This window comes from Pezoporus occidentalis, unplaced genomic scaffold (genome assembly GCF_034315485.1).
Source record: "Pezoporus occidentalis ecotype Australia unplaced genomic scaffold, CSIRO_AGI_Poc_V1 ctg83, whole genome shotgun sequence".
Lineage (NCBI taxonomy): Eukaryota > Metazoa > Chordata > Aves > Psittaciformes > Psittacidae > Pezoporus > Pezoporus occidentalis.
This window is the reverse complement of record NW_026916192.1, coordinates 383,982-396,881: the sequence shown is the minus strand read 5'-3', so window position 1 is coordinate 396,881 and position 12,900 is coordinate 383,982. Positions and strand designations below refer to the sequence as shown.

Below are 12,900 nucleotides of genomic sequence, written 5' to 3'. Positions count from 1 at the left end.
CAGAGCGGTTTGATCCTCAGCAGCTCTGTGTGAGCAGGATAAATTCCTTCCTGAAGTTGCATTCAAGTGCCCAGTAATTCCCGTCTTTTCCCTGCAGCTCCTCTCTTGACATTTCGCAATCAATTTTCTTGGGAAAAAAAACTAAAGGCCCAAGCTCACCGTATTTGCTAAGTTGCTTTTCAAACATGGAAACCCACACGTAACTGCACTTGTGCAGGGAGGGAGGTGAAACATCACATTTGCAGAGGAGCTGGCAGTGTCCAAGGCCAGGTTGGACACAGGGGCTTGGAGCAAGCTGCTCTAGTGGAAGGTGTCCCTGCCCGTGGCAGGGCTTGGAACTGGATGAGCTTTAAGATCCCTTCCAACACAAACCAGGCTGGGATTCAATGGTTTCCCAGCTTTGCTAGTTTTGATGTATATAATGATGTTTCCCTTCTATGCGCCTATTGCAGGGAAACCCCCTGGGGGCAGGCAAGAACCTCGCATCCTCCTTTGCTACCAGTGCAGGCTCCCAGGCCTGTAGCATCCTGACCTGCATGCAAAAGAGCATAACTTTGTGCCTCCCCTGCTGCAGAAGTGATGGGAATCCTCCTCTAGATGGGTACAGGGTGTAAACAAGCACCTTTTGGGTATTTGCTTCCAAAATGCACTAGAAATTACTGAACCCTAGGGAAAAAAGAAAAGCTCTTCCACAGAAAACCAGCCCCAACTTCAAGCTGGGTGTGGAGAGCACGAGCCCTCAGCACCATGTAGGTGTCTGCTTTTGTTTTTGTTTCCAGTCATCTGGAAATCTTAAAATAAATTTGCTAAATTGTCTTGCAGAGACTCCTGCCTTTTGTTGTGTTTTGGTTTGTTTTTCTTTTCTTCCCTCCTTAATAAACTTTCAGGGGTATCTTTATTGTTATGTCTAATTTTAGAGAAAACGAACATTTCCTGAGATTCAATTTCTCTCATAATTGTTGGAAGGAAACTAAATTGTCTGCTGTAAACATTCACTGTATTGTGTGAAAAGTATCTTTATTACAGCCCATCGGGAATACTAATAAAATTCCCAATCCTAGCCCTTCCTCACTTGCTTAGTTTTTTTAAAGCTTGCTCTTTTCTCTTATATACCCATTAATGTCAGTTCAAACATTCTGCAGTCAAGAGATGAGAACTGAAAATATATTATTTAACAATCAAGGGTAGAATAAAGACCTGTGAGCAGTAAGATCCTTTCTTGCCTCTTCTTTCAGTGCTTTCCATTACAGAAAATGAGAATGGCTATTCCATTTGTCTGCGTGCGTGCTCAGAGTTGATGAAAAAAATCTCATTAGTTTAGTCTGACATATACTCAATACACTCTATGTACATATATTTTTTTTTCATTTTATTCTACAGCTGCAAAATGATACTAAATTTCATCAGATTGGAATGAAAACTGTGGTCTTGGAACATTTCCCTTTAAGGGTCTTCTATTTATTCAGAATTCATGAATCACTTTCCAGTAATACAACTATAATTATTCTTAAAGTGTTATGTTTGAAGGTTTAATATGAAATACTTGCAAAAAGCTCTTTTTCACTTTGATAGTTTGTAATCTTCATGGTAATCAGATCAGTTAGCTCCTTCACACAGCAGCCAGGAAAATGCAATTTAATATGAATCTCATACTCTTCACTCATGTTTTAATTAAAGTAATAAAAGCCAAGTCATATTTTGCCCTTTACAGTGTACACAAATGTATAGACCTGAGTTACACAGCAGCAGCTCCGACACTTTTGATGGTGACTGATGGATTTCCTAGTTTGAGATAAATTTAATTCAGGCTTGCTCAGAGGCTGCTGATCATGAAAATGGTGTCAAGGAGAAGTGAGATCCAGCACGGTCCTCAGGATGACCACAACAAGGGTGATGGATTCACAGGCCAAACGCAGAGCTCTGGGTCACCTTTGCCACCTCTCACCCTGCCAGCAGGAGCTAAGCCTGTGGTCTTTCAGCTGGGTCCAGTGTCAGAGCACACCTGCCTGTGACAGGCAAGTGCATTCCTAACGGTGTCTGAATTTGGTTCCCATCATAGCTCTGAGCAGCCTGGCCTGGTGCATCACCTGAAGGGAAAGAGCTAAACCTTCCCCAGAGGAACAGGACCACACAGGACTATGGACACGCATGCCGTGGTACCCACACCACACACTTGCCATCTTCTCCCTGGTTACCTGCAGCAGTGCAGTCCCCTCTCCTGGGTACCCATGGTCCATGCTCCCCTCCTGGGGACCCACAACACAGGCTCCCCTGCCCAGGTTACCCAGGACACTCATGTTGCCTGCCCAGGTACCTGAGAACTGCACCCACTCTGAGCTGCTCAGGCTTCAAGAAGGGGGATGCCCAGGGGTCTGCTGACCAAATTGTGGAGCAGAAGCTGAAGAGCTAACACAAACCAGCCTGCTGGCTGCACGCACCAAGCCAGCCCATTCTCGTGCGTGGGCTCCCCGTGAGGTCCCACCACTTTGTTAGGGCTGTGAGGGGCTGGGTACCACTTCATGCTCACAGGCTAGCTGCAAGAGCACTGCTGGACACCAGTGCAGGTCCACTGCTCTGCACAGCCACATGAGCAAGTAGAGGTTGGAGTAAACGCCTGACTGTGAGCTGGATGGCCACACTAGGGATTCATCAACCTCCATGACATGCAGAGCCCCATGATGCTCCACTGAGAGGATCAGGCCATTGTGAAGCTAGAGTGGAGCCCAACCCTGTACTGCAAAGGGCAGCCCCAAAGCCAGCATGGAGAGAAGAGCTCATTGTGAAGCTGGCTGAGGGTATGGGGGGGTCTCCCTTTCTGCACAGGCCATCATCCAAACTCTGAAATGGAAAATGACACTTTCCTGCTGGAAGTAAGTGACTTCCCAGTTCATCACTCTGTTGTGACGGCAGACCCAAACACTGGCTCAGGCTGGGACTGCGATGAGAAGTAATCAATCAGCTGGGAAAGGAAATCCCAAGAGCAACAGGCTGGTTTTGTTTCATATTTCTGCGGCCCAGTGCTACATTTCCACAAATAAACAGCATTTTCCAAAGCCACTCCCCAGGGATCCATTACAGAAGCAAACCAGCCTCTGCAGGAGCCATACCCAAGCCCCCCAACAGGACACAGTAGAAAACCGTGCTCGTCACAGCTAACCAGTAGGGATGTTATTGCATTATCAGAACTCAGCATCTATCGTTACCATGTAAAGACCTGGCTCCCAATCCCACTGTGTCACAGTGGGTAATTCAGGAGACAAGCAGTGAGGAATTAGCACAGTGTGAGGAGCTGGAGGATCTGAAGGCAGAAACAGCTTGTGCATAAAAGCTCCAGGTTTGCCTTTGTCTGGTGACAAGCCAACACCCTCGCAGGAGCAGTGGTAGCCAGAGCAGCACTGTCAGGAGATTTAAAGTGCACATAAACACCATATTAATGCGATACCTGTGCTTTGAAGGTGACCTGCTCCCTCCAGAGCTGCCCCAGGTTCCTCCATGTCTAGGTCTCCACCTTGCCCTAGGCTGTGCTGACCATCAAAGGCAACAGCCTGGCGTACATGAAGTGTGGTCCCTTTACAATGGTGTTGAGCACAGTGGGAAACCTGGGATAAAGTGACACTTTGCTGGCTAACAGATACTGCTTACCACCTTTCTCTATATTCTGTTGCTATTTTATAAGCCATTGGCTTCACAAGCTCATCAGTGTTGCTGGAAGCCAGGCCATGTGTCCTCATGCCACCAGAGCCACGGTGCACACCAGCAGATCCCCTTCGGTGTTAGTTGGGCTGCACTGTCAGCCGTGCCCCATGGTGCTCTGAAGCAGTCCCAGTTACTCCATCTCCTTCACCCTCCAGCACACGGGGAGCATTTTTGGAATCTCAGGTCCACATTGCCTTCAGCTCCACTGCTGGGCATCACAGAATGTTGGTGCCAAGAAACCCCCATGGCCAGCACTATCACCTCTCAGAATGAGCTGATTAATACAGATGATTTTTACCACTGAATCTGAAACAATCTCTGAGCTGATTCAGATCCCGGAAAACCTGTGACAGGCTTGGGAAAAAGAAGGGAAGTGTACTGCTTGGACAGAGCCAAGGGCATATAGCTGGCTGCAGTAGCCTGGAAGACCTCGGAGAAGCTGAGCCCTCAGGCTGCCAGCCATGGGGTGTGCTTTTGACCACTACTATGATGGCCCGAGGATCTTCTCCTCCCTCCTGCCTTTGCTCCTAAACCTAAATCTGTCCAGGAACTTCAGTTCCTTGATGAAATGTCTACGCATGAAATTCAACCACCATGACAGCTTCATAGTTTTCTGCCCATACAAGGTGTTCTGTCTCACCTGACAGATACCTTCAACTGTATAACATGCTAATTGTTCCCCCTTCTGCCCCAAGTAAATGCAATGGAAGCAGAGACTATCCATTTTGGTCTAGGAACTGCTCAGTTATATTAGCTTTTCACTCTGTGATGCTTGATGGCTGTTTTTCAAACACCCGATTGTTAACAACATAGGAGTCCTTTGAGACCAAGGGTTGAAGATGATGCACATTCTGCTTGTAATACCAAGGGATGTTTTTATTAGTTCATTTAAGCACTAAAGCCAACCCTCCACCAGCAACAGCAGCTCCTCTTGCTGCGACTAGGTTACAGGAATTGCTTCCCAACTGCACCTTTCACCATCACATAGAAGCTCATGCAAAATTCACAAGCCTGGATCATCAGCTGCAGTTGTGCTCACCTCCAAAGCCCCACCTGGAAGAGTTTCCATTAGCTGCTGATTATAATAAATGACATGTAACAATCTATTGTTCATTCTAAAATAGTACATGAGATTCTTCCTGAATCATCTGCTGAGAAAGGCAGTTGATATCTATCAATGTCTTCCCTCTCTTCCTTAGTCTGATATGAAATCGTACTGTATTACTCAAAGGGGGTGCAGGGGAAGAGCAAAACCTGTATCTTAGCATAGGTGCCTGCTGCAGCACACACTCCCAGCTTCCACTGCACTGTCAGCCTCTGATTAATCCTCTCTTTCAACTCTGAGTCCATACAAACCTCTGACTTCTCTTCACTAGGGGCCTTCTATACATACATGTGTTCTGTGAGCTTCAGGGACAAGCAAACTGCAGGAAACTCCTCCAAATTCAATGTCCTAGGTCAGGGACCAACCAACATAAGAACACACTATACCCCAAAAACTGCAAGCTATTGCTTCACTACCAAAGGTGCTGATGGAGGGAAAACCAAAGTCCACAGTGGTCCTGGTTTACAGCTTCCTACTGGGGGGGAAGGAGCAAGAATGAGGAGATGATGACCCATGTATTCAGCAGCAGCACTGAATTACCCCCATGATGCCTGGGCTCCATGGCCACTTCGTGCAGTAATCCCTGCATTTGGCCAGGAAAGGGAAGGGGACTCCCCACACTCTCACAGCATGGATCTGCCCCAGCCTCAGCTTGATTTTATCAACCACTGCCATTCTGCTGCAATTCAGTGGAGACTGGTGGGAGGCCCAGGAGGTGGGAGCACAACACGTCTGCCAGTATTACAACAATGTTTGATGCCATATTTTGTAGCAGAGGCTGCCAAGATGAGCTCTGTCTAGTCTAGAGCGCTAGCAGCATGCGAGGAAGGTATCCATAGCTTCCCACACTCTCATTAATTTCTAATTATGCTATTGCTTGCTTTCTACATGATTGCTTATTTACCAAAGACAGCTTTATTGTGCCGTCCAGTTCCTTATAACTAGCAAACCCATTGTTATGCTAAAATGAATGTTCTAAATGTTATTTATTATTTGATAAACCTTGTGTAACCCTGAATGAGGACATTAAATGGCAAGAACACTACTACAAAATCCCATTTTAAATAAGTCACTGAGACAGCTGTGCCTTTATAAAACACATTAGAGTGGCACTCAGAGCACATATGGCTCAGGGATATATACAAATTATACAATTTCTGTCATTCGATCAAATAAGAGGGACGTTTTGACCCCAGAAATGAGTCAAATGTAAGTTGTAATTCAAGCCCCACCGGAGGCCCTGGTGGTAATGTATCCTGACGGCTGATCAAAGAGCCCTGACCATTTGACCCACCAGATCAGCGACTTACTGTATCTATTATGGCTAATACAGACCCGAGCTTGAAGATGCATGGAGATAAACAGATAAAGGGCAATAGATACAGTAGATAAATGTTGATTTATACCCACCCAAGCACACTGCTACATACACAGATGGATTTCATGTGTGCGGAAATGGGCAGGCACATATAACATGTATAGGAACACGTCTGAAGACAGATGCTTTATATATGTATGCACATGACAAATACAATCTTAACTCCATTTCCATTGGTGCACTGGTATAACCGCCACACTCAGCTGAGCTCCTGCTGATTTGCACACAGCAGAGAGTACCCCACCTTCTATTTTATTATGCACGTGCTGCCATGTACAAACATGTCTATGCCCATGGATCTGCTTCCTCTGTGGTATGAATGTGAGCAGCTCCATCCACGACTTACCCAGCCTTGCCCTGAGGCACACAGCCAGAACTAAAAGCCCTCTTGGCTGCTCTGCAGGGCCATGGACATGGGGTGTCTCATCAGAGCTGGGTGAAATCAAGCTCTGCCAATGCTGCTGTGCAAACCAGCAGCCCCCATGCATGTCTGCAGACAGATGTGGCAGCTAAGACCTGATGGCTTTGATACACAGATGGGCAGCATGAGTGTGCCAGCAAAAGAATGGTATAACAGCAGCATTAGGAGGAGAAAACGATGTGCAAATAACTTTGTCTATTTAACTATCGTATTTCCAACACTCACTGTTAAAGCAGTGAGGTCCTATCTGTGCTCTCCTTCAGAAAAGCAAAGAGCTGCATATTCCACTGTATCTATCTCCCTGGCCTGAATAAACAATACTGATGTGTAACAGCATTTGCATGGGGAGTCACACAGATTAACTCCTTGGTACAGAAACAGGCATGTTGCTCAGCTGGAAAAAGCCGTGCACTGAAAGCTCCTGGGATTAGGCAGAGCGCAGGATCACGAACGCCCAGCAGTAAGTAATGAGCTCTTTCCCCCCTGGAAGCTACCTGTTGCCCTGCCAGCAGCCTGGGACATGCCATGGAGAGAGGAAAACATGGCAAACATTCCCCTAAGGCTTTGCTTAATGTCTCGCAGTGAACCAGCAGAGTCACACCCGTGCTCCAAACAAGCCAAGGGACAGTCATTCCCATACGTGGCATCACATCATCCCCAGCTCCCTTGGTAAGGCATTTCCTGCATTAATTCACCCACCACGTGGGATAATGAGACCTTCTTGCAGGGTATTCCCAGATGTAGTTAATTCATGTTTATAAAGCACCTGTGGACTCTTCCTGCAAGTGCAAGTCTCGATGCCAAACAAAACCAACTCATTCCTGTCCAGCTCCATGAGGAATTTCCTGACCTTTGCCTTTCCTGGGGTTATTTTTCCTATCACAAAGGCCCTAATAAATGCTTTTTCTTACTGATTTTGTGGCTGTTTTTATTTCTTTTAACAGCACCACTGCATTTTCACTCATCTTTCAGAGTCCATCATGTGGCTGCTAATCTGTCCATGCCTCAGGATCTTTGCACTACTTAATTCCTTGTCCCTGTTTGAGAAGGGAAGGAAAGATAGAAAGAAAATTGACAGGGGTGAGGAATGATGCTCTGCTGACTTCATGAGACACAACAGATACCTCACTCATCTCAGGGGTCAAATGTCCACGATGGTTTGATCAGATGTCAAGTTGCATTTATACTCTGGCCCCTGTTGGGGGTTGAATTACATTTTACATTTGACTCACTTCTGGGGTCAAATGTCCTCCTGTTTGATGGAACAAGAGGAATTATTCTCCCCAAGCAGGCTGTGCTATGTGAGGCTGGATCTGTCAGCGCTCTCTTTATGTTTTAGGCTCCTGTATTTCTGCATTTCATTCTCCGCCAAGAGCAGCCCCTTTTGGGATGATAACAAGAAATGCAGGTGGTGGCACATAAGCAGTCCCATCGAGTAAGATGTGGGGAAGAAGTTAGCAGCTTTACAGGGCTGGGAATGATGAAACAAACACTGGTCCTGGCTTTATCATGAGACACTGCAGAAGCTCCTTAGGATCAAAAACGCCACAAAGGGCTGAGATAGAGCTCATGTCAGGGTGCTGCAGGATCCCGATGCTGCCCTAGGACTGCTCTACCAGCAGCATCCCTATAGCTCCAGTTGTAAAATGAGAATAATCTTATCTGTGTGATGGGAAAGCATGACTCAAGAGCTTAAGAAGCTGCAGAAGGTGTAAAGCATTGCACTGACAGGCAGGAGCCATTTAAAACCCCTTGGGTTTAAACCAGGGGAGGAGGGAGGAAGTAATAAACTGAATTCTGCTTTCTGTCTGCCTCCTTCTAGGTATTTTAAAAGAGAAATCACAAGGCAATACAGAATTTCCTATAACAAACATTATCAAACTTCTTCTGTGGACCTCTAAAATATTCCAGCTGCAATGAAGCCACACACAGAGATTCATTTCTGGCTCTCTTGGCCCTTCCCACCCCCTTCAAAGCACAGAGGGGCTGGACTGGGGGTTTCATGGTGACAGTCTCACCCCAGGCCACCACAAGCACGCTGGTACCAGCAGATCTCACCCTGTAGTGCAAAGCTGGGGTAAATAAGCAAGTGTGCCCTAAACCAGGCAATGTGAAGCCAGGATTTCCCACTGTTAATGTTGGACACCCCAGCCCCTGCGCCTGAGCTGGGCTCAGTGTAAGCTGCGCCTGCTGCCGAGAGCTGCGGGTGCCTGATGGTGCCCAGTGCAACCAGTTTAAGACTAAAATCCCCAGCCCACCAGGCCCATCTATTACAGCATGATGGCTTCAGTAGTTAGTGTGTATGATTTGCCTTTGTCCCCAAGGATCCCAAAGGCTGAGCCACATCCCGCGTGTGCCGGTGATTTAGCAGCCTCTCGAGCAAGATTGTGAAACCACACTCCTGCTGTTTAATGTACTCGTTCAGGTTAAAACAGGTTTAGCAAACAATAAAAAACATCTGGAACCCCCATTTAAATGGAAGAGTTGTGTTATTAGTAATAAAGTCATAACTGGTGCTATAAAGCGTTCTCTGGTAAACACGTGCTGATGTACAGGTAAATAAAGGGAGATTAATGAGGGTGAAGGAGGAAGGCTGCTCCCTGTCTTCCTCGGCCAACGTTCATGCTGGGTGGGAACCATGACTAATATCCTTGCAGGGCATGGACTGGGATCCTCACCCCCTTCCCTACTCCCTTCCTGCTGCCCCATGTGAGGCGAGGGTGGGTCACTGCAGCATCCCATGGGGCACCCATCCTGGCAAGAGCCCTGGTGCCACCTGCACCCCTTTGTCACACTCCCAGCTCCTCTCTGACTGTCCCAAGCATAGCAGCACAAGGAGGGTAACTGGAGATGCAAGATGAGACAAAGCCAGAGCAGGAAAAACTCTCCAAAGCAATAAGCCAATGCACTGACATGCTGTAAGGGGGCAAATAACAGGTTTTCATCCTATTTTCAGTTTAGGGTGCATATATTTTAATCACTACTGATATCTGAGTTGGATACACTGTGGGTGACTCACTAGCCTTGTAATTCATAGGGGTGATGCAGTAAGTACCAAACCCCAGCATCAGAAACACACCAAAACCTCGCCCAAGCCACACACATCAGGTCCAGGGCAAGAGGAATCTGTCATCATCTTGGGCTGGGTGGAAATACAATGCATGTGTTTGTGGTCAGCAGGGCCCTACATGAAAATGGCCCAACACAGCCCAAAATCAGGATGCTGAGAAATAGCAGCAATGAACTTGTACTTTCCCTCACAAGGCAGCTGGATGTGATGAGATGCTTTGCCCCAAGGCACCTCAGAAATGCACTGAGGCCCCAGCATGTTCTAGTAGGGTCGGACTACTGGGGGATGCAGATGGGACCATCTCTTATCAGGAGGACAGGTAAGCATGTGCTTAGGTCCCATTGGGACCTAAGGATGGACTTACTGTATTTTTAGGGCTCCAGTGAATGCACATGCCTGTTTCATGTTTATCCAAGCCCAGAGAGAGCCCTGATGCCTCAGGCACCTGTGAGACATGAGCACTTCTATTCTAGTCCTCCACGTGTGGGCTTACAGCTCCAAAACAGGAAACCTTTGAGTCCTTTTTCTCCCCATGCTGGCTAACTGTCCATCTATTTAGCTGCAGGAAACACTCTGCGTGAGGGAAGGAGACACCTGAAGCACACACAATACTTGGAAACCTCAATGCATCCAGAAACACCAATTGCATGCTCATTTTGAGTGAAGGATGCTGAAGGAAAGCTTTTCAGTCTCAATGGAGAGGCAGCACCAGGAACATGCCTCACCCTGCACTGAGGGCATCCGTTGCCGCTCCTTGGCAGAAGCTGGTTGGCAACACCCCCATCCAGTGAACCTCCTGATGTCCAGGAATGCAGATTCACAGAGAGCCCCTTGAATTTGTTCCTGGGAACAGATTAAGTCCCCTATAAAATCTCTTCACACTGCCCACCCCAGCAAACTGCACTTACCTGATTTGCCGATAGAAACTCCTGCGCGTTGTCGTTCATTCCCATGTACATGTTCTCCCCATCAAACTAGAAAGAGACAAGAAAGTGAGACTTAGTGAAAGCCGTCTTCACCCCAGGGTCATGTGAACCGCAAAAGCTTTCCTGGCTCTTTATGTAAAGAACTAAAATTCCCAGAAGAAAATCCTGAGCTGCTCCTTTCAAGCTTTTGAGTGTTTGAGCACATGTACACCACCTTATTGCAATGGGACAAGGTAACATAGCACATTCGTGATAGTTTTTCAGTGAAATAATGAATTAGTTGCTCCAACTCAAATAAATATGCCAAAGATGTGCAAAAGTACAGATGTACCCAGCAGCAAAGTTCACCCAAATGAAGTTCTTCCTGAATTCCTACCACGCCATCAATCAGCCTTAAAAAGCCAACTTCTATCAATGGAAATTTCCAAGACAGGCAAGTCCCATTCAATCCTCTTCCGGACAGCTACGTAGTCCTTAACCACCAAAGCAAACCTACAGCAGCAATGCAGAAAGCCACTCAGGACTGTACACAGGGGGGTCTCTGTGCAAAGCCTGATTCCCAACAGTTTGATGCTGTTTGCAAACTACAGCTGCAAGGAGGCACAATTCCCCCATCTCCTGTTCGCCTCCTGGGTGAGAGGCAGAGCCAGCTGAGCACAGAGCATTCACCTGTCCCCCTCGCCTGTTTCTGAGCTGCTAATCCATGTATTAGGATACCAAACCCCCTTGGAGCACAGCAAAACTCTTCTCATTAATTAGCTACAACAGAAGCTTTTCACTTGTTCCGGTTCCAAACGAAGGAATAAAGCCCTCTGGGATTGGCTCCGGCTCGAAGTATGGCTGGGGCAGTTCTCAAGGCTAAGTTCACAAATTAATTATGGCAATAAAATGGGCTATGCCATAAAACACCCCCGAGACAAGGATGAAGGTACCAGCTGTGAATGACACCATATACTTAACAAGAAGAGCCAACTCTTTTGCCCTTACAAGCTGGATGATGAATTGAGGATTGTTCACCCCTTGTGTGTCCACTTGCTCTCTAATACGAGGCTGATAGCAGTTATGCCTTAAGAGAAATGGGTCATACTAAGAACAATAAAAGAGAAATCTAAATAAAACCAGGTGAAGACTTTCAGCGTAGACTATTAATTACACTTCCATTTCTCAGAGTGCTACAGGATTAGCTATTAAAGTCAGCAGAGTTAGCAAAGCCAAGCGTGGGTAACACAGCTCTGCTCAGCGTCAGACACCTTCTAATTGCCAAACCGTCCTCTGGGATAGCAGAGAAAACCAATTAAAAGCAGCAGAATTAGAGCAGGTGTTGTGCCACTCATTACCCAGTCCTGACAGCAGGTGCAGCAGGGGGAAGGGGATTCCTGAGCAAATGCAGGATTGGGTTAAACCCATCTATGAGGCAGGAGCCACAGGATGCAGGGAGCATCCGTGGTGCATGGATAACGGCTTGCTGGGACAAGCAGTTATCACAGAAGCAAGGCCAGGTTGGCCAGAGTCTTGGGTGACATGGTCTGGTGTGAGGTGTCCCTGCCTGTGGCAGGGGGTTGGAACTGGATGATCTTAAGGTCCTTTCCAACCCAATCCATTCTGTGATTCTATAAGCCAGCTGGATCCTATGCACTTTAAAATGAACTTCCCTCCACCCGTAAACCAATTGCCAGCACAGCCAGCTCCTGCTAACAGGGTTCCAGTTGGAGCTGTGGTACTTCCAGGCATGGAGACTCAGTCAGCTCCACAGCCCAAATACCCTCTGCCAGCCCCATCAGAGAAGGCTGAATTTGCAGAAGAGAAGGCACAGTTTGGTGGAGATGCTCAGCCCTCCAGCAGCAGGACCCAGGCTCTGCAGGAGGAGCCAGTCTCTGATTTGGCATGGGCAGCAGCAGAGGTTTCAGGAGCCAGTCTTTTTGGAACAGGCAAAATTGTGGTCCTGAAGTCCTATTCCCTAGGTCTTTTTGGAACCACATCACCAGTAAAACATCAGGTGGATCCTGCAGCCTGAACAAGACACTCCAAGGCCCTGCACCACATGGATGTAGGGACCTGGCCAGTGGTCTGATTGGCATGAATCATAGAATGGTTTGGGTTGGAAGAGATCTTAAAGCTCATCCAGTTCCAGCCACCTGCCACAGGCAGGGACATCTGTTAGACCAGAGCTTTGTGTCAGGTCAGCTGTACAGATGAGCTACGTGGTACCGTGGGATGCTTAAAAGCAATTGCATCTTGAGACTGCACACTGAGATGCTTCAGGTGAGCTGCACAAGAGCTTTAAAGCAAGCAGCCCTAAAAATA

At 47.2% G+C, this 12,900-nt stretch overlaps 1 protein-coding gene across 3 annotated transcripts in view; it reads right to left on the bottom strand.

The window, feature by feature from the left end:
- The window catches only part of TOX2 (TOX high mobility group box family member 2), a 137,950-nt gene that overhangs the window by 69,479 nt on the left and 55,571 nt on the right, over positions 1-12,900 (bottom strand). For all 3 annotated transcript variants that reach the window (XM_062604053.1, XM_062604055.1, XM_062604054.1), the window contains exon 2: positions 10,579-10,644. In XM_062604053.1, the coding sequence (XP_062460037.1) occupies positions 10,579-10,644 (66 nt within the window). The remainder of the gene's footprint in view (positions 1-10,578; positions 10,645-12,900) is intronic.